The sequence below is a fragment of the Cnephaeus nilssonii genome (assembly GCF_951640355.1).
Source record: "Cnephaeus nilssonii genome assembly, chromosome: 14".
In the NCBI taxonomy this organism is placed as follows: Eukaryota; Metazoa; Chordata; class Mammalia; order Chiroptera; family Vespertilionidae; genus Cnephaeus; species Cnephaeus nilssonii.
This window is the reverse complement of record NC_137085.1, coordinates 76,688,641-76,714,975: the sequence shown is the minus strand read 5'-3', so window position 1 is coordinate 76,714,975 and position 26,335 is coordinate 76,688,641. Positions and strand designations below refer to the sequence as shown.

The 26,335-nt window shown below is 46.3% G+C and overlaps 1 protein-coding gene across 2 annotated transcripts in view; it reads left to right on the top strand.

The window, feature by feature from the left end:
- AUH (AU RNA binding methylglutaconyl-CoA hydratase) overlaps positions 1–26,335 on the top strand; it is a 202,409-nt gene that overhangs the window by 86,344 nt on the left and 89,730 nt on the right. For both annotated transcript variants that reach the window (XM_079791346.1, XM_079791345.1), the window contains 2 exons: positions 6,418–6,510; positions 8,689–8,745. In XM_079791346.1, the coding sequence (XP_079647472.1) occupies positions 6,418–6,510; positions 8,689–8,745 (150 nt within the window). The remainder of the gene's footprint in view (positions 1–6,417; positions 6,511–8,688; positions 8,746–26,335) is intronic.

The following is a 26,335-nucleotide window of genomic DNA, read 5'->3' as shown; positions in this document are numbered from 1 at the left end:
AAGTTTCAGATTCACAATTCTACAGCACATTGTCGGTACACTGTATTGTATGTTCAAGTCAAGTATCTGTCCATCATCATTTAGTTTTCAGCTAATCTTGATTTTGTTTCTATTCTTGAATGATTTCAATAAAGTTAGACTACCAGTATACTATAAGGGCATTCCTTTTGAAATATTGATTCCTCAGTTTTGTATAAGAACACTGTTCTTTAAACCAGCGGTTGCCAACTGGTGGTCCGCAGACCACTGGTGGTCCATGAGGTCCGAAAGGTTGGCGACCGCTGCTTTAAACAAAACCAAATTTAAAAATCATGACTGACACTACCTTTTTTTTTTTTGTAGCAATTAGCCTGTTTATATTTTTAGAAACAGCCAAAAACTTACATTATGTATTATATCTCAGAGTTGAAAGCAGACCCTGTCTTCCCTTTCCCCACATTCATGGTTTTCTGGCCTCAGCTGTCCTCCCCGTGGGTGCCCTGCAAACCCTGAATAGACCAGAACCTCCCCTGGCACCTTTTATTTTCTTCTTAAAATAGCAAAACTTTCATTGTTTGCTTTATATTTTTAGGAGCATTTCAAAGGATTATTATCTTCTTTGTCATACCTGGCTTATTTCCTAGTACTAAACTCAAAAATAGCATCTGGTCCTGTTGGTTGCATAACGTTGAGTCACACTTTCTTCCTATTGCCTTTGCGAGTGGCCTTTGCTCCTGGCAGGCCCTGTTTCATTCGGTTGCACTCTTTCATATACAACTGCCATTTTGATATTTCTCAGTTCTTTGGAACTGATAATCTGCCTTCTTAGAGGTATGCTTTATCGAGTTTTCCCTAAGATTATTAAATGCTGCCAGGTAGAAATACTAGATGTAAAACCCGGCATATTAACTATGAAACTAACATGTGTTTTGAGATGACTCATATATTCCTGAAAAAAATTTACTAAGAAAAACATCTTTCAACTGTAATTAATTAATTTAAAAAAAAGAAAGAAAATCAGAGAAATATTAGGATTATGTATAATTTCAGGATTCATAATCTTCTAAAGTGGTTAAAATTTAATTGCTCATTGAATACTAGCTGTACTATTAAATAATTCTTTAGGAGGAAAAATGTATTTAATGATTTGTACAATGCTAATTTATGTTAATGAATATTTGAAAGTACCACATAGTTTATTTAATGATTTGAGTGTGTTCATTTCCTTTTTTGTAACAAGGACCCCACATTTCTTGTCATTTTGTATTATGTATTTCATATAAGTTGTAGTTTTAAAAAACTTCTATCCTCTTGAGGAAATTTCTTAAGCTCTTAACTGTCAAATTTAAGAACATTTTCCCATTGATTTTTAAAGAAGGTGGGGCTTGGGCAGGGCAGGGTGGGGAGAGAGGAGAGAGAGAAACATCAATGTGAGAGAGATACTTCGATTGGTTGCTTCTAGCATGTGCCTCTACCAGGGCTGAGGATCAAACCTGCAACCCAGGTACATGCCCTTGACCGGGAATCGAGCTTGCAAGGTGCACAGGCCAATGCTCTAACCACTGACCCACACCAGCTTGAAAATGTTATTACTTCCAAAAGTTTATGTTTGTGGAGGAAAAAGTGTTATATTCTCTGATTTCAAAATTAAGAACACTTAAGCAATGAGAAGATTCATTTCAGTCACTCCTGCCCCCTCACTTCCCAGATCAGCATATTTGCATTTGTTTATTTCTACTCATTTTCTATCCCTGCATCTTGTAAACCCGGTACTCTAAGTTATGTAGAACCTGCTACCTTCCACATCATTTTATTTTCTCAGCCAAAGGTTAGTTTATAGTAACTCTCACAGTGATGGGGAAGGGAGGGCATTTAACTAATTTTATTTGTGTTTTTTATGTACAGTAAAATTTTTTAATGACTTTATATTTTTAGAATAAGGATTTTAAACTTTCTGTCGGCTAATTGTGATGTCTGTAAGTATATTGATTTGAGAATACTAATCAAAATGGAGGATGAAGCCTTGCCAGCTCTTTTTGAGGCATTTGTCCTCTGAGTTGCAGTGTTAACGTTGTAAATAACCAAGAGTAGTAAACTTCCCGTGTTCTTTCTGTTGTGCTGCAGGGCTTATGAAGGCATGGAGCATTACTTTTGTAATTTACAGCCGATTTATTCCCTCAGCCCTTCTACTTAGTCTTTATTATCAGTGCACAATTTGATGTGAAGAAAAATTCCCCTTTCCATATATATCACATCAGTTTGTTCCTATCTGTTTACTATGGGTTGGAATTTTCAGAAACGGAACTCAGTAGTACACATATTTCAGGCCTGAGTTGGCGTTTGGGGGCCCTTTAAAACTCGCTTTTGTTATCGCTCTCTAGGAAGTCAGCTTGCGACACCGATTTGAGCGCCTTCAGCACTCGCTGTGCGGCATTTTCCCACGGCAAGGGGAGAATACCCGTCCCCCCCTCCTTGCTCTGAAAGCTTAGGAATGCTGCCGTTTTCTTTCTGTAGCTCTGTAGCCTGCTGATACTCATGCCATTTAAAATGTTAAGTGAAAGAAGTTATTAATAAAAAAAAAAAGTAGGGAGAATACCAGGTTCAACGTGAGGGACAAGCAGAAGAGTGTGCCATGGCGCAGAGTGCCATGATCATGACGGAAGGGCCTTGGAGGAGCAGCGCCTGGAGAGGCAGCAGGCCAGCGAGGCATTCCAGGCAGGATGCAGCTGGTGCACGGCGTGGGTGGAACTGCCTCTGGGGGCTTTAAGTAGTTTGGGACTGAAGCACAGAGTAGGTGTCCGAGGCTGGAGAAAAGGTTGTGCAGGTGGACAGAACTGAGTTCACCAGGTGCCTTCTGTACTGTGCTATGAGTTTTCTCCCTTTCGATCCTCAATGTGGAATAAATCATTGTACAGGTTTTGTTTTTAATGTATTTTTATTGATTTCAGAGAGGAAGGGAGAGAGAGAAAGATCAATGATGATGGCTGCCTCCTACACGCCCCCTATTGGAGATGGAGCCCGCAACCCAGGCGTGTGCCCTGACCGCTGATCAAACCATGACCCGTTCATAGGTTGACACTCAACCACTGAGTCACACCGGCACGGTCAATTTTAAATTTTAAATAGTGGGATAACATAACTATGTTTGCACTTTAGGAAGATTATCTGACAGGAAATATGAAAGATGCTTTGAAGGGGCAAATTGCAGGAAGGTCTGTTTGAGACTTCCTGCTGGTGAGAAATGAGGTACCTGGACCCTGGTGTGGTTCTATTTGAGACTTCCTGCTGGTGAGAAATGAGGTACCCGGACCCTGGTGTGGAAAGGGAGGGGACTCGCAGATTTGTGAGCTCTTAGGCCTCAGAAAGCAATAGGGTGCAAGGCACTGGGAAGGAGGCACCTGGGATGCCTTTGGGTGTCTTACTTGGGTAACATGGTGGATGGAGGTGCTACCAAATGTCATCTAGACTCGAGAAGAAGGATTGACAAGAAGTTGGTTTGAACGTAGAGATGTCTTGCAAGCAAGTGGCCATGGAGATTCAGTTTAGAGAGAAGTTTGGGTAGAAATTGGGACATTGGTGGTATTTAAATAGGGGGTAAAAGTTAGGGTGGGGATGAGACCTCTTGGCAGAGTTCCTAGGGGAGGAAGGCTGAGACCTAACCAGAGGTAGGTGGGAAGGCAGGAAAGACAGGGAGGGCCTAGCAGGCAGATGAAGAGAGTATTCAGGAGGAGGAGTTTCCAAGGTGAACGTGTCTGATCTTCAGTTTAATGGGGACCAGGTGATGCCCATTGGCTATGGGACAGTATCATGGTGCCACGGGTGAGCGGAGCAAGCACAGTCTCAGGAGCTGCGTGGGACTAGAGCTGTGAGGGGAGGTAAGTGGGAGTGGGCCCAGAAGCTTAGAGGTAGGCAAGCTGAGGCCACAGCGAGGCCTAGGGGCGGGTTTTGAGGGGAGAGACGAGATTGGGAGGTCATAGTGGGGAAGGAGTCTGGTGAGAGCTCACCAAAGTGATTCCATTTTATTTGTGGTGACTGGAGATGACTTTGGGAGCCACTCAGATTAAGTTGCCATTATATTTGTTTATTGATTTTTCTTCCTTTTTGTCAGATAAATGAACCAAGACATTGTTGTGTTTTTTCATTAAACTCATACTCTGTAAACCTGGCTTTCTGTTGGTTTCTTCACCGAGGCCTAAAGCACATCACAGGGAGGGAGCACCTTGGGTTCTGAGCTGCCCGTTCAGGCCCCACCTGCCCTGGCATGCTGCCAGGGTGCGGGCAGGGCCGTGCTGCGAGGGTGCGGGTGCGGGCAGGGCCGTGCTGCGAGGGTGCGGGTGCGGGCAGGGCCGTGCTGCGAGGGTGCGGGTGCGGGCAGGGCCGTGCTGCAAGGGTGCGGGTGCGGGCAGGGCCGTGCTGCAAGGGTGCGGGCAGGGCCGTGCTGCGAGGGTGCGGGTGCGGGCAGGGCCGTGCTGCAAGGGTGCGGGTGCGGGCAGGGCCGTGCTGCAAGGGTGCGGGCAGGGCCGTGCTGCGAGGGTGCGGGTGCGGGCAGGGCCGTGCTGCGAGGGTGCGGGCAGGGCCGTGCTGCAAGGGTGCGGGCAGGGGCGTGCTGCAAGGGTGCGGGCAGGGCCGTGCTGCGAGGGTGCGGGCAGGGCCGTGCTGCGAGGGAGGGGACAGGGCCGTGCTGCGAGGGTGCGGGCAGGATCCGTGCTGTGAGGGAGGGGGCAGGGCTGTGCTGCGAGGGAGGGGACAGGGCTGTGCTGCGAGGGTGCGGACAGGGCCGTGCTGCGAGGGAGGGGACAGGGCCGTGTTGCGAGGAGGGGCAGGGCCGTGCCTGTGCCAGCGCCGGGCCGCACTGCTGCCAGCCTCCACAGGCTTTGCTCCTAGAAGAAGTCTGAGGACTGAAGTCCCTGCACTTCAGCACATTTGTATGTTTTCCAAGGGGTCGAGGGATGAGCCTTTTTGTGTGTGGAATTTCACATACCTGTGGAAGAGAGATTTTTAGGAATGGTATCTTTTTATTTTATCTACTAGAAGCCCGGTGCACGAAATTCGTGCATGGGAGGGCCCCTCAGCCTGGCCTGCGCCCTCTTGCAGTCCGGGAGCCCTTGGGAGATGTCTGACTGAGGACATCCTTAGCGCTACCACAGAGCGGGGAGAGGCTCCTGCCACCACCGCTGCGCTTGCCAACCGTGAGCCTGGCTTCTGGCTGAGCGGCGCTCCTCCCGTGGGAGCACACTGACCACCAGGTGACAGCGCCTGCATTGAGTGTCTGCCCCTTGGTGGTCAGTGCATGTCATAGCAACTGGTCATTCCACCGTTCAGTCAATTTGCATATTAGCCTTTTATTATATAGGATTTTTACTTTACTTTTTAATCGAGGCATAATTGACATATAACATTCTGTAAGTTGAAGGTGTGTATTGGTTGAATTGACATATTTAAATACTGCAGTGTGATGACCACCACAGCCTAGCTGACACTGTCAGGTCACATTGGCTCTCTCCTGTGGCGAGTCCAGTTGAGATGGTGCCTCTTAATACCATGTCCTAAGAAGCAGAATCCTTTCTGTTTTATTTCTGACTATGGGAATGTGAAGCTTTTTCATTGAAAAATTAGAATGCTTTTATGAATCTTGGTAGCAAGTGTCAGTGTCTTTTGCTCTGGGGTCATGAGCAAAGGTTTAAGCTTGAGAAGAAAATATTCCGGGGTCAGTTCCCTTGGGGTGCTGGTTGCTGGTGGCGTCTTGTCCTGTAAGTGAACAGCTTTCCTTTTCCGTGCCTCGCTGGGTCGCCCAGCTCCACATTCCCACACCAAACACCACATTCAGTTATGAAAATGAAATCTGAGTATTTAAGTGTACAAAGGTCTCAGTAAGTACCATGCTGTTTCAGCACTGAGGAAAGTCTGGTTTGGGTTCTGTGACTGGCTGACCTTTTCACCATCACGCTGTGGGTAGGTCTCCAGAGCTTTCTCAGAGCCTCGTCCATCTGAGGTGTGGCATCAGGTGGACCTGATGACCTCCCAGCTGCTGCGTATTGGCTGGTTACTAAGAACAGAGCGAGTGTGTTGCTGCCCCGAGCCACGCGGGCTGCTCTGTTTTGTTGGAGGAGATGGTTACTTCTTCCAATGAGAGGGTCGTCCTCAGCACAGGGAGCCCATGGAGGGTCATGGACTAAGTCATTTAAACTTGAAATCTGTTGATCCAACAAAAAGTATTTATGGAAGTATCTCAATAATACGGGAAGATTTAAAGGAATTATTGCACATTTATATGATGGAACAACAATGAAGGAAATGGTATTTTGTTAAAGGCAAAAGGGACACAAAATTCTATATGCAATAGCCCATTTAAAAATATATTTACAGGAAAAAATCTCAGCTCAATTACACAGTAAGGTTACTTACTGAAAAGGCATGACACCTTTCTTTCTATTGCAGCAAACCTGCCAGTGCCGACAATCGCTGCCCTCGATGGACTCGCTTTAGGCGGTGGTCTGGAACTGGCATTAGCATGTGACATCAGAGTGGCAGGTGAGAATTCATCCCATTAAAATAACATTTTTAAAATGAGGTGTGTTTTTTTTTAGTCTCCAGAAAATTCCAAATATTTTATTCTTGTTGTTGAGTAGAATATTTAGAAAAAAAATCACCTGTTGGACTTAATGAAGTGCTTCAGATTCCAGTGAAGAAAACCATTTTCTATAGTCTCTTGTTCACTCTTAGCAGCAGGAACGGAGAACAGGAACTGGGTCAGACACAACTGAATCTGAACCTTGGGTCCTGCCCTTTTTGACCAGTTTCCTCCTCTAAATTGGGAGAAGTCATGGTTGCAGTTGTGAAGATTGAGTGAGTTAACCTGTGGCATGTGTCTAGTCCACGCACTTAGTTACTGTTAGCTATAGAAATAATAACTTAATGTCCTGGGCTTCACTTTCCTCCTGGGGGGACTGCTGAGGATTGGGTGAGGTGACTGTGAAAAGGACAATGAAACTATCAGTGCTAGCCGTGCGCTGAGTGTGGACCTGCCCAGCTTCCTTCTAAGCACGTGGCACGTGGTAACTCGCTGAATCTCTGCAACAGCCTGATGAGGAAGCCGGGGCAGAGAGGTGGAGTAACAAGCCCCAAATCAGTGACTGCGCTGGGATCGGAACCAGGCAGTCTGGTGTCAGCCCTCACGCCTGCCAGCCTGCCAGAGCACCGCATCCTGGCACTGCCCCGTACAGCCTTCTGACCTATGACAGAGCTGGTCCCTGTTCCCTCGGCACGGTGACCTGAGGGCTCCGGGACCAGGGACTGGACGAAGCAGGCAGAAAATAGTTGTCACTTTTCTCCCAGGTTCCCACTGCTCCTTCTGATAGAGCTGCCTGGTAAACATAGAGTCCATAGAATTGTGGTTTTCATAATTTTATGGTGACTTGCTTAGGATTTGTAGTTGCTAGTCCATGCACACCTTTTCCCTTTTCCTCTGTATTTGGATCTCTGTCTTGTCTGAAATGAAGTGGCACAGCTTAGGCTCATGGAACCCATTTCTGAAGGAATGCAGCTTCTGGGAACTAGGATCTGGGACGCGTCCCAGTGCTTTTGGAGGTGCAGGTAAAGGGACAGTTCGGGTGTTTTAAAGTAGCCCTAAAACAAACATGAAAAGACACCCTGTCCAGCGCAGGACAGTAAAACACCTGGGTCTTGAAAAGTGCTGTGTCCGGTAGGGTACACGAAGCGGCCTGCCCTGGAGAACTGTCCCAGCTGAAGAGTTCTTACTCGTTGGCACAGCCTCTCTCCTCATCCTAGGTGATGACCGGAGCCATGCCGTCAAACTGGCTCAGCAGCCTCAGGCCGCATTATGTGCTAGTAGTTACCACCTTGGTCTTTCGGCATCAAACATTCTTCTTTGCCAAGCAGCTTTTAGCAGAGAATGCTGGAGTCTCTTAATGTACAGTGTGGGGCAAAAGTAAGTTTACAGTTGTTCGTATGGACAGCAACACAATAATTAAGAAATAATAATATCAGAATAAACTGTTTCACATATAGCTGTAAAACTTCTTTTGCCCCCCCTGTATATAGCTTAGAGTGTTACTTATTTTCATAACCAAGTGCCTTCTGAAGTGATAAAAGGACTTGTGACACATTTAGTTAGTAAACAGAATACAGTTGTTCTCCCTTATTCCAGGGATCTACATGCCAAGACCCCAGGGGATGCCTGGAACCTCGGGTGGTACTGCGCCCTATGTAATGCCATGTTTTTTCCTTCGCATACACTCCTTTTCACTTAAAGGAAGCACTGTATGGCTTCTCTGGCATTCCCACATCGCAAAACTCACTGCTCCCGCACTTGGGCTGTTCCTAAGTAAAAGAGGGGTGCCTTGAGCACTCACTCTGAGGGCCTCCCGCTGCTGAGCCACCGATGAGCAGGCCCATCGGCAGCCGGAGACACGTGCAGAGCGGGGATTCACAGGCCATGTGGGCGGAGCAGGACAGAGGTCTCACACTCCTCCGCACGAATGCAGTTTGAAACTGAGGAATTGCTTATTTCTGGAGTTTCTCATTTAATATTTCTGGACAGCATTTGTCTTCAGGTAACTGAAACTGTACACAGAGAAATTGTGGGTAAGGGGGATTACTGTATTTATAGCATGTTTATTGACTTTTCAAAGTCATCATCCATGAATATGATTATGTGGATATTACTTAATTTTCTTCCTTCCTTTTCAGCTTCCTCTGCCAAAATGGGCCTGGTTGAGACAAAGTTGGCGATTATTCCCGGTGGAGGTATGAATTGCTCCCGCCCATCTTGATTTGTTCTTTAAAAAGGGCGTAAGGCCCAAGGTGTCACTGAAAGGCCTCATTCTGGGGAGAGTCTAACGCTGCCGTGTGCTCTGCAGTCCAGTCCTTCTTGGCACTCTCTGCTCCTGAGGGCGCGGGGGCTGTGTCTGCCGTGTGCTCTGCAGCCCAGTCCTTCCCGGCACTCTCTGCTCCTGAGGGGGCGGGGGCTGTGTCTGTCGTGTGCTCTCCAGGCTTTTCCGTACGGTTTCTTCAGTTCCAAATGATGGTGCCAGTCACATTATTCTTGGACGATCAGAGAGCTGCCTGCACTCACCCCCGCCGCGCGCCAGGTTTCTGGTGGCTCTGCTTCGGGACAGCGCGTGGGGGAGTGGGCAGCGGCGTGCGTGTTCTGTTGCTACAGAAAGGACAGCTGCTGCCTGTGGGAGACTCACCGGAGGAAGTAGCTTCCTAGTGTTGATAATGAAATCTAAATCTGAAATGTTTGTTTCTTTGGCTCATGCAGAAAATTTGGAGATATTCACATTTTGTGAAGTTGTTAATTTAAAAAGTAGACTTCATTTGATGATGTGCACATTGATATCTTATTAGTATATGACTGAAATCATAGTAACAATGTAAAAAATTAATGGCAGTATTGAGCCCTTCAGGCATGTTGTACCTGAATAGGTTAAAATTGTATGATTAGCCATCCTATATAATAAAGAGGTAACATGCAAATTGACCATCACTCCAACACATAAGATGGCCACCCCCATGTGGACAAGAAGGCTGTCACAAGATGGCCGGCAGGGGAGGGCAGTTGGGGGGGACCAGGCCTGCAGGGGAGGGAAGTTGGGGCTGGCCTGGCCTGCAGGGGAGGACAGTTGCGGGGGACCAGGCCTGCAGGGGAGGGCAGTTGGGGGGGACCAGGCCTGCAGGGAAGGGCAGTTGGGGGCAACCAGGCCTGCAGGGGAGGGCAGTTGGGGAGAACCAGGCCTGCAGGGGAGGGCAGTTAAGGGAGACCAGGCCGTCAGGAGAGGGCAGTTAGGGGTGACCAGGCTGGCAGGGGAGGGCAGTTAGGGGTGACCAGGTCTGCAGGGGAGGGCAGTTGGGGGCGACCAGGCCTGCAGGTGAGGAAAGTTAGGGGCAACCAGGCTGGCAGGGGAGGGCAGTTAGGGATGACCAGGTTGGCTGGGGAGGGCAGTTAGGGATGACCAGGTTGGCTGGGGAGGGCAGTTAGGGGCAGTTGTGCTGGCAGTGGAGCAGTTAGGTGTCGATCAGGCTGGCAGGGGAGTGGTTAGGAGGTGATCAGGCTGGCAGGCAGAAGTGGTTAGGGGCAATCAGGCAGGCAGGCAGGCGAGCGGTTGGGAGTCCTGGATTGTGAGAGGGATGTCCCAGATTGGAGAGGGTGTAGGCTGGGCTGAGGGACACCCCTTCTCCCCCCCGTGCACGAATTTCGTGCACCGGGCCTCTAGTATCATTATAAGAGTATTTATCCTGATTAGGGTGTATAAGTTGTATAGTTAGAAATTAAAACATAACTCAGTGAGCCTGAAGACTGCCCAGATCAGTATGTGCAGCTCACTAAGGTTTCTACTTCAGTAATCTATGGAAATGCTATTCTTGTAGGTGAAAACATTTAATATCTATCATACCAACCTTTTCACATAGATGAATTAAAACTAAAAAAAGGATTTATAAGAAAATCTTACCTTATAATAGACAAATATGCAAATTGACCGCACCTTCGCTATGCCCACCAACCAAGCCACGCCCACCAACCACGCCCACCAGGAAACCGTTGCAGGGACGTTGGGGTGTGGCGGAGCCCAAGGCCGGGAAAGCCTCGGGCCTTGGGCACCAGTGGGGAGCCTGCACTGATCGCAGGAAACCACTGGGGGTCGGCTCCTTCGATCCTTAGCAGGGATGTTGGGTGCGGCCGAGCCCAAGGCCACCGCCCGGGGCCAAGCCCCGACCCTGAAAAAGGCAGAAGGCGGTGGCCACAGCCAAGGCCTGGGTCCTGGTGCCGGCAGAAAACTGGTGCAGGCAGCCAGGTGAATGAAGGTCTATTGCACGAATCTTCGTGCAAACGGGCTACTAGTATATATATAATTGAAAAGAGTTATCAGATAACTAATGTGTGAAATAAAAACAAGGTTTAGAAAGAAGGCATGATGTTTCATAAATTCTTTTAAGAATTTAGCATTTATTAGTGACTAGAATTCGTGCATGGGTGGGGTCCTTCTCGGGGTGGCCTGCGGAGATCGGGCCCCAGCTCGCGCCCCCAGCCGTGCAGCCCCGCAGCCCTGCCTGGCACCCTGCCTTGGCCTGGCGCTGCCCCCTCACCTGCTCCACCATCCTGCCTGTGGGGCAATTGATCGGGGCCGAGCCCTCGGCCCAGCTCCCTCAGCGCCTGGGAGCTGGCGGTGGCCCTGCCCACCGCGGTCCTGCTCTCATCAGGGCCCATCGGGGTGGCAGCACCTCATCGCCAACGCCCACCATGTTCTGTGCTGCCCCCTGGTGGTCAGCACAAGTCATAGTGAGTGGTTGAACTCCTGGTCTCTCAATCGAACAACCACCTGGGGCACAATTTGTGTATTAGGCTTTTATTATATAGGATGAGGATAAAACTAATCCTAGGAAGAGAGTGGCTGTAACCTAATGATGCTCCCCCTCCCCCAAAGATATGTCGGTGTAAAATCTGAGAATATGACTTTGTTTGGAAAAGAAGTCGGTGCAGATGTAATTAGGTTCAGGATATTAAAATGAGATCATCCTGGATTATCTGAATGAAGCCTAAATTCAGTGACAAGGGTCTTATAATAAGAGGAGACTCAGACCAAAGAGGAAAACAGAGAGAACACCACGTGAGGACGGAGGCAGAGACTGGGAGATGCATTTACAAGTGAGGGTGCTGGCGTCACCGGAAGCCGGGGGCTCTTCCGCAGAAGGAGTGAGCCCTGCCAGCGTCTGGGTTCTAGGCTGTAGCCTGCAAAGCTGTGAGACTCACATTCCCATTGTTTTAAGCCACCAACGTTGTGGTGATTTGTGGTAGCAGCCTTGGGAACCGAACACAGTGGTGTTTAGTAATACAGTAGTTGAAGGAAATTGTTTTGGACAGGGGCTTAGTATATGGCAGAGATGGGGGGTGAGAGAAAGATGAACTTGGTCATTTGGATATTTATCAGGTCCTGAATGTGAAATGTTTTGTGTTAAAACCACTGGAAGGTAGAACAGTTGTGCAAAAAGTACTGTTGGGTTTGGTTAGAGGAAAAAAGCTTAATTGATTGTGCTATAGAAATGAGGGTGATAGCTTTAGCTCCTTTCATCTTTTTTTGTTTGTTTTTTGTTAATCCTCACCCAAGGATATTTTTTCTATTGATGTTTTTAGAGAGAATGGAACAGAGGAGGAGAGAGAGAAATATTGATGCGAGAGAGTCACATCAACTGGTTGCCTCCTGCATGCGCCGGACCAGGGCCCTAATCGAGCCTGTGTGCCCTTGACCTTAACCAACCCTTCAGTCCGCAGGCTGACACTCTAACCACTGCGGCAAACTGTCTGGGGCTCCTTTCATCTGTTATGAGCTAGCCATGGGAGATGTGGAAATCAGTATATTCTTCCCAGTGTGCCTAAGTTCTTTAGGGTCCTCCTCCGTAGTGGATCCATTAATCAGAACACACTTTTTATAAATGTGATTGAATTTGGACTGTGTATTCTCATGAATACTGTTATTTAAAAATTTTTAAATTTATTTTTATTGATTTCAGAGAGGAAAGGAGAGGGAGGGAGGGGAAGAAAGAGAGAGAGAGAGAGAGAGAGAGAGAGAGAGAGAGAGAGAGAGAGAGAAAGAGAGAAACATCAGTGATGGGAGAGAATCATCGATCTGCTGCCTCCTGCACGCCCCACACTAGGGGTCGAGCCCGCAGCCTGGGCATGTGTCCTGAACTGTGACCTCCTGGTCTATAGGTCAAAGCTCAACCACTGAGCCACGCCAGCCGGGTTAAAATTTTTTTATTAAATAAATTTATCTTAAAATTCAAAATGCTTTAACATTAATCCAAATGAAGCTGAACCTCCCTACTTGGATTGACTGTCTATTTAATAAACACAGGAGTGAACCTGGCGCTCCAGTGGTAACTGTTCCCGCTCTGTCCTTTGTGACCGCCGTTTACTGGGAAACAGCTGACCAAAACCTAGCATTGAGTTTTGTTTGTTTGTTTACTTGAAATTGAGCCTGAATGACAATGTGATTATTTTTAAGGTATAATTTATAAATGTCCTTAAAATAAAACAAGTTAAATTATAAAATGATTGTTTAGAAGAGACAGTAATATTCCCAGTGAACGTGAGCACTAATGAATGGACCGTGACTAAATGCAGCTTTTGGATTAGTATTCTGCATTTAGTTTATCTGAGAAGGAAGTTGTCTGCTGTCAAATGACTATTAAAAGTGCATTGTTAATGAAGAGGAAGGTGTAAAGGAGAGTAGAAGCATTAAAACCAAGTGTACTTCTTTAACTAGTATTATATCAGATGTAATTTAAAAATGGAATGTGATTGGCCATCCTATACTTAAACCAGTACTTGTGTGTGCATATACATATATATATATATATTTGATTGTAGACAAATACTGTACAAATACAATGCTAATGATTTAAAGCATTAGCTGATTTAAAAGTAATTAAAATTGTTATTCTAGGACCTCCCTATAGTATTCTGAATTATATTGGGGATTTTGTACAACATAGCCCCTACTCTGTTCTCCAGTATTTTCACATTTAAGAACGCAGCTCAACTTCTTGTCTTCTTCCACTTCAGTAGTTAAAATAAAACTCTTTTAAAAATAGCTCCTCAAAGAATACCACCCTTTAGCGTGTCCATAAGAATGAAATAAAACAAGTTCAGAGGATTATTATCTTTTTATTTAACAGCTTAGAAACTTCTTTGTTTGCACACAAGATGGCAAGTTCCCTCATTCCTAGCTGTGGTTTCTTGCCTCTTCTCCTGGAGGCGTGGAGACCACGGGGAGGGGACTATTGAGCTTCTTGCTTGGGTATGCACCCCTGTGGACACCATCTCCGGCATTTCCAGTGCTCTTCTCTCTCCGGCTTCTTATTCTGGAAATATTTAAACTGTAGGAGGTTTGAGAAGCAGTGAAATGCACCTCTCTATCTCTCCTCCTCAAGGTCTTCCCTCCCACAGCCTCCTGCCACATGTGTCTACAGCTCTCCATTCTCCCTCCGCAGGTGCATTCCCATCTTTTCTTGCTGAGCCATTTCAAAATGACAAGGTGAGCCTTCAGGGGGCAGCCTGCCTTTCCTAGGAATAAGAAAGGACTCTTATATGACAAACCTGTTATCAGACTGAACAGTGATAACATCAATATTCAGGTGTCCCCAGGGGTTTCAAAATGCAGTTTCTAGTTGTTTTGTTTAGCTTTTCCAATTCAGGATCTCGTTAAATGTCACACAGCACATTTGTTTAGAACTTTTTTTGTTGTTGAAATTTAGACAAGTCATCTCTGTTTTTTTATAGCTAAAAAAAATCAGGCAAATTATCTTACTGAGGATTGCATATTGTGAATTTGACAGAGTTATTTCTTCATGTTTAGGCTAAAAATGTTTGCCAAGAATTCTGAATGGACCACGCTCTGTTTTTTATTTTCATTTTATTTGATAGCGCTTAACGTCAGGTTGTCCACTTGGGGTGACGATGACTTTGATCGCTGCGTTAAGGTGTGACTCACCACGGGTCCAGTTTTAGCATTCTCTTCTCGGAAGCTTTTCAGGAAAAGCATCTTCAGTGATTGTTATTGGCATCGACTGTTCCTCAAATTAAAAGGAAAAGAAGAAGATGAGAGCACTCGGTTTCCCGGGCCAGAACAGGAGTCCTGGTTTGCCTGTGCTCTTCTCTCCAGGGCGGGGTCTGGGGCCTCCCTGTGCGCCTCCCGTCAAGGCAGCATCTTGGCCTGGCGGCTGGACACTCTATTTTAAGATGTGTCTGAGGGAATGATGGATTTTTAAATCCTGTGTGTGTTGTCCTGAACACAGTCGTCATTTTGGAAAGTTTTGTTTACAACCTTTATTGAAATCCTCTTAGACGTGACATCAGAATCTGAGTTTATTCTTTGGAATCTCCTGGGCAGTGACTCACCATTATCCTGTGAGGGTGAACTTGACTCCACAAATAGCTGAGCCCTTCCGTGTGGGTCTGAGTGCTAGGCCGGCTCCTGGGGAGGAGAGGAGTGAACAGGGCGGCCTTCCTGCCGGCCTAGGCACTGGGGCACCGGTGCTGTGACACTGAGCAGGCTGCCTCCTGTGGCCCTGCTGTCCCGGGTGCTGGGAGAGCATTCAGTGACACGGCTCTGCTTTGTCTGATGAGCGGCTTCTGGAGCTAGCTGCTGGCTTCCTCCTGTGACAGGCCGTTTTGTTGGTTGCTGTGGAAGAAACATACACAATGTGGGCAAAGTAGGTTTACAGTTGTGAGTATGCAAAACAGAGTTTATTTTTGTTTAGTGATGATTGTGTTACTTCCCATAGGAACAGCTGTAAACCTGCTTGCCCCCCCCGTACTTACCTATATGTAACTCAGCAGCGCTTTCTTGGACTCGCCCGTCTGGAATCCGGTGGGAGAGGTAGCGTGTGTGAGGAGCATAGCTGCCCTGTGCTGGGAAAGGCGTTGGCCTGGAACATGAGTAAGGCAGGTTACCCCGGGAGCGTGCGTGTGAGACACTGGGTTCTGTTAGCCGTCAGCCTGTGTCCAAGGCCTGCCGCGTGGGTCCCAGCACTGCTCTGGCTTCCTCGCTCCTGCCTTCCTGTTGCTCACACCCTGCGCTCCAGGCACATTTATTCACTCAACTCGCAAATATTGTTGAGCCTTGCACTGGTGTAGACGCCGGCATACAGCCGTGAACAAAGCAGGGAAGGCCTGCCGCCACGCGCTGACCGCACAGGGCGGTGGGCACGGCGCACAGTCCGTGTGAGTCGCGGGGGGAGGGCCAGGCGCCCGAGGAGAAGAAATAGGCTCCTCACTGCGAAGCAGGCGGTCAGGGAGCCTCAGAGGGTGCCACCGGGGTTAGGCGGGGCTGGCAGGCACTGAGGAAGGTGCGCAGGTAGGAGGGACAGCATTTCCGACCAAGGAGCACAGCCGGAACACTCCTTTGTTCTCCACTGCGGGTGACAGGCGGGAGGGGGCGAGGGATAGGAATGGAGTCTGAGCCCGCAGTGATGGCAGCTGCCCTCAGTGAGAAGGACCGGGCAGCGTGTCAGCACAGCTGCAGTGAGATCTTAGGCTTGTAAAGATTGTCTGGTCACCATGCCAATCATAGCTCCAGGCTAGCGGCAGGAGCGCCTTCCCGCCAGGAGCCTCTGGCTGGAGTCCCAGGGGATCGCGCTGGGGCCTGCATGGGGCAGTGACGGTGGGCGCCGGGCTGGGCTGGACTCTGGGAGACTCCTGACAGACGGAATGAGGAGCGTCAGAGAGGGAAAACGCGGAGACCGAGCCCCAGGCCGCTGGCCAGGGCACTGACAAGCTCCCTTCGGCGGATGGTGGCGAGTCGTGCACAGAGCAGGTTAGGAAGAGACAACGAGGAATATTGCTCGGACATGCTTGATTAAAAATCCAAGTGAGACATCCAAGTCAGAATCAATCAGGTCGATAGTTGGTTGTGCAAATGTGGACGTTAGGAGAGTGGTCTGGACTGAAAATACAAATGTGGGATTTCTTTTTCTTTCTGTCATCCACTGACCTGGTCTAAAAATCCAGAATGGACATTGGCACAGACAGGGAATTCCAGAAGAGGCTCTCTAGTTCGGCTCCGCAGACCGGGAAACGGATTTCCTTTCAGCGACAGCAGTAGCAGCCAGCACCCAAACACCCGAAGTCCTGAGGGAGGAGGACCTTCTCCTGCGCTCAGAGGAGCTTTAACTCAGGAGGGTGGAGGCACGTCTCCATGCTTCTCTCTCCTCTGTCCATCCTTTTGGCGGTGGGTGTGGCTGTTGGAGTGCAGAGCACAGCAAGGTAAATACACCAGTGTTTTAGGCTGAGGGCCAGAGACACAGGGGACCCCTGGGAACCAGCAGGTACCACAGAGATGGTGCAGAGTGAGGAGCTCAGGAAGGGGATCCATAAAGGCATTTGTGGACGGGACTCCTCCTGGCTGAGCGTGTGCTCTGATGCTAAACAGCGCATCAAACATTGCGAATTTGAACCAAGGGATGGACCACTGCCCAGGTCTGAAATGGCCAAAGGCCTCGAAACAACTAATACTGAAACATGGTCCACAGAAGGCTGGTTGCAATGTGCAGTCTGAACACAACCAAGTGGATTCAATGGTAAAACAAAATCTCCGGCCGGAGTTACTCAGCATAGGAAGTACCCCCGAATCTCCAGGCCGGAGTTACTCAGCATAGGAAGTACCCCCGAATCTCCAGGCCAGAGTTACTCAGCATAGGAAGTACCCCCGAATCTCCAGGCCGGAGTTACTCAGCATAGGAAGTACCCCCGAATCTCCAGGCCGGAGTTACTCAGCATAGGAAGTACCCCCGAATCTCCAGGCCAAAGTTACTCAGCGTATGAAGTACCCCCGAATCTCCAGGCCAGAGTTACTCAGCATATGAAGTACCCCCGAATCTCCAGGCCGGAGTTACTCAGCATAGGAAGTACCCCCGAATCTCCAGGCCAGAGTTACTCAGCGTATGAAGTACCCCCGAATCTCCAGGCCGGAGTTACTCAGCATATGAAGTACCCCCGAATCTCCAGGCCGGAGTTACTCAGCATATGAAGTACCCCCGAATCTCCAGGCCGGAGTTACTCAGCATAGGAAGTACCCCCGAATCTCCAGGCCAGAGTTACTCAGCGTATGAAGTACCCCCGAATCTCCAGGCCGGAGTTACTCAGCATATGAAGTACCCCCGAATCTCCAGGCCGGAGTTACTCAGCGTATGAAGTACCCCCGAATCTCCAGGCCAGAGTTACTCAGCGTATGAAGTACCCCCGAATCTCCAGGCCGGAGTTACTCAGCATAGGAAGTACCCCCGAATCTCCAGGCCAAAGTTACTCAGCATAGGAAGTACCCCCGAATCTCCAGCATATGAAGTACCCCCGAATCTCCAGGCCAGAGTTACTCAGCATAGGAAGTACCCCCGAATCTCCAGCATATGAAGTACCCCCGAATCTCCAGGCCAGAGTTACTCAGCATAGGAAGTACCCCCGAATCTCCAGGCCAAAGTTACTCAGCATAGGAAGTACCCCCGAATCTCCAGCATAGGAAGTACCCCCGAATCTCCAGGCCAGAGTTACTCAGCATAGGAAGTACCCCCGAATCTCCAGCATATGAAGTACCCCCGAATCTCCAGGCCAGAGTTACTCAGCATAGGAAGTACCCCCGAATCTCCAGGCCGGAGTTACTCAGCATAGGAAGTACCCCCGAATCTCCAGCATATGAAGTACCCCCGAATCTCCAGGCCAGAGTTACTCAGCATAGGAAGTACCCCCGAATCTCCAGGCCGGAGTTACTCAGCATAGGAAGTACCCCCGAATCTCCAGCATAGGAAGTACCCCCGAATCTCCAGGCCAGAGTTACTCAGCGTATGAAGTACCCCCGAATCTCCAGGCTGGAGTTATTCAGCATAGGAAGTACCCCCGAATCTCCAGGCCAGAGTTACTCAGCATAGGAAGTACCCCCGAATCTCCAGGCCGGAGTTACTCAGCATAGGAAGTACCCCCGAATCTCCAGCATATGAAGTACCCCCGAATCTCCAGGCCAGAGTTACTCAGCATAGGAAGTACCCCCGAATCTCCAGGCCGGAGTTACTCAGCATAGGAAGTACCCCCGAATCTCCAGCATAGGAAGTACCCCCGAATCTCCAGGCCAGAGTTACTCAGCGTATGAAGTACCCCCGAATCTCCAGGCCAGAGTTACTCAGCATATGAAGTACCCCCGAATCTCCAGGCCGGAGTTACTCAGCATAGGAAGTACCCCCGAATCTCCAGGCCAGAGTTACTCAGCGTATGAAGTACCCCCAAATCTCCAGGCCAGAGTTACTCAGCATAGGAAGTACCTCCAAATCTCCAGGCTGGAGTTACTCAGCATATAAAGTACCCCTGAATCTCCAGGCCAGAGTTACTCAGCATAGGAAGTACCCCCGAATCTCCAGGCCAGAATTTCTCAGCATATGAAGTACCCCGAATCTCCAGGCCAGAGTTACTCAGCATAGGAAGTACCCCCGAATCTCCAGGCCAGAATTTCTCAGCATATGAAGTACCCCCGAATCTCCAGGCCAGAGTTACTCAGCATATGAAGTACCCCCGAATCTCCAGGCCAGAATTTCTCAGCATAGGAAGTACCCCCGAATCTCCAGGCCAGAATTTCTCAGCATATGAAGTACCCCCGAATCTCCAGGCCAGAGTTACTCAGCATAGGAAGTACCCCCGAATCTCCAGGCCAGAGTTACTCAGCATATGAAGTACCCCCGAATCTCCAGGCCAGAATTTCTCAGCATAGGAAGTACCCCCGAATCTCCAGGCCAGAATTTCTCAGCATATGAAGTACCCCCGAATCTCCAGGCCAGAGTTACTCAGCATAGGAAGTACCCCCGAATCTCCAGGCCAGAGTTACTCAGCATATGAAGTACCCCCGAATCTCCAGGCCAGAATTTCTAAGCATAGGAAGTACTATGAAGTATTTGCATGGGAGAAGAGGATCAACAGGTGCTGTCCAATGCCGGGCCTGACCAGCAGACCCTGAGCGATGGATGAATGACCACTCTGACACACGTTTCTGTTACAGAGAGGCCAAGGGGCTGCTTGGCTGTGGGAACCATCAGGCCCGTTCGCCTGCCTCCTTAGGCTTTTGCTGTAACAACAGCTTGGACTAAAATTAGCTGTTAGATACGATCAGCAGGGCAAGCATCCTTGAGAAGACACATGCGTCTGGAGTGTCCTTTAAGGAAGGATGTCTGAAGACTAAACATAAAGATTCCAGTAGACACCCCGGGGGGTGGAGGGGCTCAGACTTGTTTGGAAAAGTCAAGGCAGGGGCAGCCGCCTTCAGCCAGCTCCTGTCCCGTGCCTCCCACAGTCCAAGATGGCAGATGTTGGAGCTGAGAAAGATTTTAAAGCAGTTATTACAAAAATGCTCCAGGAAGTAAAGGTGAACTGTTCCAATAGCTCCCCCTCTTCACCTCGCTGCGGAGGGATTCCTTTCCTCGATGGCCAGGCCCCTGACACCTGACCCTGGATAGATGTCGTTAGCAGTTCCTTCGTCACGTACACTCGGGTAGGATGACGCCACAAGCCCCGCAGTTGCACACAGAGGCTGTGCTCCGGAACAGAGTGAAAACGCCGGCTGTGGGCGGCAGGCTTGGCAGTGAGAAGAGGGAAGGATGTGATTGGCTTGTCTGAATAATTCCATGGTCTGGCAGGAATGGGCTTGGTCTCCTAAGGAGGGATGTTGGCCTGGGGGTACGTAGACAGGGGAGAGCAAAGTGGGGAGGGAGACTTGTGGTCAGGTGATTTGTGGTTCACCTGGTTTCCCAAGCACATAATATTGGGACTTAATTTTAGGTCTTTTTTAAAAAAATGTTTTTACTGATTTCAGAGACAGAAGAAGGAAGAGGGAAAGAGAGATAGAAACATCAATGATGAGAGAGAAACATCGAATGGCTGCCTCCTGCACGCCCCTTACTGGGGATCAAAGCCCATAACCCAGGCATATGCCCTGACTGGGCATCGAACCATGACCTCCTGGTGCATGGGAAGACACTCAACCACAACCACACCAGCCAGGCGAATTTTAGGTCATATGCCACATGAACAAATGGAAATATAGAAAGTTTCAAAAAAGAAATAAAGGATAAAGTACCACTAATAGAAATTTTAGGACTGGAAAATAAAAACAAACTGAATGGACTGAATTGCAGAATAGAGATGACAGAAGAACGTGAGTTAACTTTAAGAGGGAACTATAGGAATTAGTCATTCTGAACAGAAACAAATGAGATTGTGAATACATGCACTGAACCTCAGGGACCTGTGAGGCAGTATTGAAATGTGTAACCTTTGTCACAAGAGCCTGAGAAGGAAAGGAGAGTGTAGTTCATAAAAAATCTTTGGAGAAATAATGGCTGAAGACTTCACAAATTTGATGGAAGACAAACAAGGATTTAAGAAGCTAAGTGAACCCAAACAAGATAAGCACAAAGAAAGCCATAACCAGACACATCATAATCAAACTGCTGAAAACTGAAGACCCCTCCCCTCTCCAAAATTCTTGAAAGTCAGAGGAAAATAACACAATATTAATAGGGGAATAATGATTTGAATGACTAGATTCCTCATCAGAAACAATGCCAATAAGTGTAATGACGTTTCTAAGGTGCTGAAAGAAAACTGTCATCCCAGGATTCTGTATTAGGAGAAAATGTCCTTTAGGAATGAAGGTGAAAGAGGGACATTCTCAGATGAAGGAAAATGAAGAGAATTTATTACCTGCAGGTGGTATTGGTGGAAGGATAGACCCATTCATCAGTGGAACTGGCAGAATCCCAAATAGACCCATGCAGATATGGCCAGTGGATATTTGACAAATATGGTGTTGGGCATCCATATTTAAAGAAAAAAGAAAAGAACCTCAACTTAATCTCATAATTCATCCAAAAAGTAATTCAAAGTGTTACACTCTTAAATATAAAACGTAGAACTATAGCGACTGTCTGTCTCGTTCCCAGAGCTTGAGACCCCGGGGCCTTCAGCGAGTATCAGTGTGTGAGCTGCTGCTTCTAAGGAGGCAGGCTGAGATGAACTTCCCAGAGCAGCCACACGAAGGAAACTGGAGGGTTACTATTACAGAATATTTTATGTACTTCCACTTGATGTGTTTTTTCATTGAAATTTGCTTTATTGCTTTCTATGTCCAAATTTTAAGTGTGGAATCAAATTAATCGGCTATTTTGATTCTGATACTTTAATTTCCTTTTTATGACTTCGGATTGATATTAGTTTCTCTTATTCTTTCTCTTCTTTTTAATAAACAGATTTTAAGAAACAGATTATTCATTTCGTGAGCAGCACATTCCTTTCCTGTTGTCCAGCTGTAATCAAAATAGCCTTATTTGCATTTTACTCTTCTGTAGTGTGTCTTATGTATCAAGTTAAATGACAAGGTGAAGGGCCACTTGAAGTGGTATAGAGAGCAGATGTGTGGAAGCAAAGGGATGAGATGTAAAGGTTCACAAAGGAAAGGTAAGACAGTCCTGCCTATGTGAATTACCAGGAGCGGCGTTTCTTTCTGTTTTAAAAATAAAACGGAATTCGCTTTTCACAGCGAATTGTGATGACTAGTTTGAGTCATCATTTGATGACTAGTGATGACTAGTTTGAGTCTCCCGTACCTGTCATGTGGGAAACAGGGCGTGAACTGTCAGCTCTCCTGTGCACACGCCGGGGCGTTTTATTTTCCACGATACTTGTCCAGTGTAGTGATAACAGGGAGCTCACAGAGCAGTGGAGGTAGGGTTACGTTTCTTCACTTACGCACACTGAGCGCACTCACCCCCTGCCGTGGCCTTTGTGATAGAAGAATGGCTGAGGAGCAGCATCTCTGACTGGGGCAGACAAGCTGCAGGGAGGAGGCCTGGCTGGGCTCTGCACTGGGATCCCGCCTCCCTCACTGAACTGCATTTATTTCTGCACTTTATCTCTGTTTCTTCTTTTGTAAAGTGAAGATAGCAGTGATGTGTACGCAGGGCTCTTGTGAGGACTGGCGAGGGTAGTACTGTAGCCTTTAACAGGACCTGGCACAGAGACAGGACCGCCGGTCACTCGCGTTGTCACTGTCGTTTGCTGTAGCATTTCTTCTTTTCAGCATGTCTTTAACAGCTCTACTAAGTTACAATCGATGTACAGTCAACTGCATGTATTTTATGGTGTACAGTTTGGTGCATTTTGACATATATACACCCGTGTTACCATAATTACAGTCAAGATAATGATCACATCTATCACCCCTAAGAGTTTTTTTCAGGCAATAACTGAACCACTTTATGTCACTAGATATGAGTTTTTATTTTCTAGAATTTTACATAAACATTATCATATATTATCTAATCTTTTCTTTGCCTGGCCTCTTTCCCTCAGCAGAATTATTTTGATATTCATCCATGTTGTAGTGAGTGTCAGTAGTTAATCCCTGTATTTCCTGAATGGTATTGCATTGTTCAGATATACCACTGTTTGATGACCTACTCACATGTGGATAGACACTTGGCTTAGTTCCAGATTTGCGGTACTATGAGTAAAGCTGCTATAAACATTTGTATGGACACATGCTATTAGTTATCTTGGGTAAATTCCTAGGACTGGAATGGCTTCACATGACAAGTATATGTGTACATTTTTAATAAACTCACAAACCAGCCGTCTGAGAGTTCCCACCAGCAGTCATGAGACTTTGTTCCCCATCTTCACCAATGCTTTCTGTTCTTCTCATGGGTGTGTGGTACCTCGTTGTGGTGGTTTGCATTTCCCTCATTATCTAATGATGTTGAGCATTTTTCATATATGTACTTGCCACCTGTATTTCCTCTGTGATGCTATATCTGCTCAAATCTTATGCTCGTTTTTAATGGGGTTGTTGTATCACTGAGTTTTAAATTCTTATTGTTGCATTTTGTTATTATTGAGCACTTTAGATACAGGTCCTATTTCAGATAGATGCTTTGCAAATATTTTCTTTCCACCTGTGATTTGACTCTTCATTCTCATAGCAATTCTATCAGAAAGCAGATTTTAATTTAGAAGATCAATTTATCAATTTGTTCTTTCATGGGTTGTGATTTTGGAGTTCTATGGAAAAGAAATCTTTGCCTTAACCAGACTCACAAATATTTTTCTCCTATGTTTTGTTCTGGAACTTCTGAAGTAGTCAGTTTACATTTAGATCTGTGATTCATTTTGAGTCAGTTTTTGTAGATGGTGTGAAGTATGGATTGATGTTATTTTTTATTGTTCCAGCATCATTTGTTGAAAAGAATGTCTTTTTCCTTTTATTCGCCATTGCAGCTTTGTAAAAAATGAGATGTCCATATATGTGTAGGTTTTTTTTCTGGACTCTTTCCTGTTTCATTAATCTGTTTGTTTATCTTGATAACAATACTTGATTACTGTAGCATTAAAATAAATCTTGAAGTCAGTAGTGTTAGTCCTCTTATTTATTGGTCAAAGTTGTTTTGTCTAATCTAAATCCTTGCCATTTTCAAATGAATCTGCATGTCAGTTTCTACAAAAAAAAATCCTTCTGGGATTTTGAATGGGATTATGTTCAACCTGTAGATCAATTTGTGGAGATTTGATATCTTAGCACTGACTCTTCAGATCTGTGAACACAACATACTGTGTATTTTGTTAGGTCTTTAATTTCTCTCAACAATTTTTAAATATTTGTTTCTTGGCAGAATATTCTATAAATGTCATTTAAATTAAGTTGGTTGGCAATGTTGTCCATTATTTTTATTATGTTTACTGGTTTTCTTGCTACTTGTTCCATCAAGTATTGAGAGACTATAGTTGTGAATTTTTTATATTTCTCTTTTCACTTCTATTGGTATTTGCTTCTTGTATTTACAGGCTGTGTTATCAAGTGCATAAATACTTAGTTTTGTCATGTCTTATGATGGTTTGAATTCTATATCATTTAAAAAGTATTTCTTTTATCTCTGGTGATATTCTTTCCTGTGAAATCTATGTCTGATTTTTATGTAGTTACTTCAGCTTTCTTTTGACTATTGTTAGTCTGATATATTCTTTCCTGTTCTTTTATTCTTAACCTATTTATGTCTTTAAAATATGTTTCTATTAGGCAGCACATTGCTTTTTTATCCTATCTCACACTTGCTTCCTTTAATTGGGATATTCAGACTACTTATGTTAAAATGTGATTATAATATCAGCAACATCAGTTACATATATATCTTTCATTTTCTTATTTTTTTTTCTATTTCTATTTGTTTTTGTTTTCCTTTTCCAATTTTTGGCCATTGTTTGGATTAATTGATTATATTTTATATTTTTTATTTATTGCTTTAGGGCGTATACTGAACATCTTTCATTATGTAGTGTACCATCTCATGATAAATCATTTCACATACAAGAATGTTATTTTAAGTACTTTTATTTTTTTCTGACCTTTGTCTGATGGTTATGCACTTTATTTTACATATGCTATAAAACCACACAGGATGGTTAATTTTATTAATTAGTTATTATTTAAAGAGATTTAACTAATTAGGAAAATATATGTTTACTGTGTAGATATTTCCAGTTCTTTTACTTCTTTGCATAGACCCATATTTCCATCTGTTATGATCCCCCTCTCCCAGTGGACTTCCTTCATCATTTCCATAATGCAGGTCTGCTGCTGATGAATTTCTTCAGCCTTTGAATATCTGGAGAAGGCTTTCTTTTACCTCTGTATTTAAAAGTATTTTTGCTGGGTATAGAATTCTGAGTTGGTATTTATCTGTCAGTACGTTAAAGGTGTTGCACTCTCTTCTTAGTTGCATTTTTTTTTTTTCTCATAAGGAATCTGCTTCATCCATATCTTTGTTCTTTTTCTTTTTTCTAGAGTACTGTAAGATTTTCTCTTTATAATTGAGCAGTTTGAATTATGATGTGCCTTGGTATAGTTTTCTTCATGGTCCTTTTACTTGGTGTTTGTTGAACTTTTTAAAATAAGTATATTTTTATTGATTTCAGAGAGGAAGGGTGAGGGAGAGAGAGAAACATCAATGATGAGAGAGAATCATTGATCGGCTGCCTCCTGCACGCTCTCTCCTGGGGATCAAGCCCGCAACCCGGGCATGCGCCCTTGACTGGAATTGAACCCGGGACCCTTCATTCTGCAGGCCGACGCTCTATCCACTGAGCCAAACTGGAGAGGGCTATTGAACTTCTTGAACTTTTCCTCCCTTCAGGTGGTCTCCTTTCAGGAGACTCTTGGGTTTGCTCACACACGTGGTAGTCAGTACTCTGCTGGATAATTAAGAGGGACCCTCTTCAGATTTCTGGAGTCTTATTGCTGTCCCGCACACTCTGCTTACCTGGTTCTCTCTGGCTTCAACGAGAGGGTGCACTGGGCTCGGCTGGCTCTGCCTCTCTGTGCAGTGTCCTGGAAACGCTCTGGACCGTAGTTTTGGCATTTATAGGGCTTCCCCTTCTGTCCTCACTCTTTGGTGACTCACGTCCAGTGTCATGAAAACTGTTCTGGATTTTTCAGGCAGAAGGCAAATGGAGTCTTTGCTGTCTTTTCTTGGCTGGAAGAGAAAGTGCCCTGATTTCTTAATTGAATACATGTACTTCTGTCCTTCAGTTGCATTATTGTTTTATTGCTTTTTATCGAGAAACAATTGACATACTCTGTTAGTTTCAGAAATGTCCGCACTCTTTTCCATAGTGGCTGCACCAGTCTGCACTCCGACCAGCCGTGCAGAAGGGCTTCCTGTTTCTGCACATCCTCTCCAGCGCTTGTTACTTCTTGTGATTTTTGATACTAGCCATTCTAACGGATGTAAGGTGATGTCACATTGTGGTTTTCGT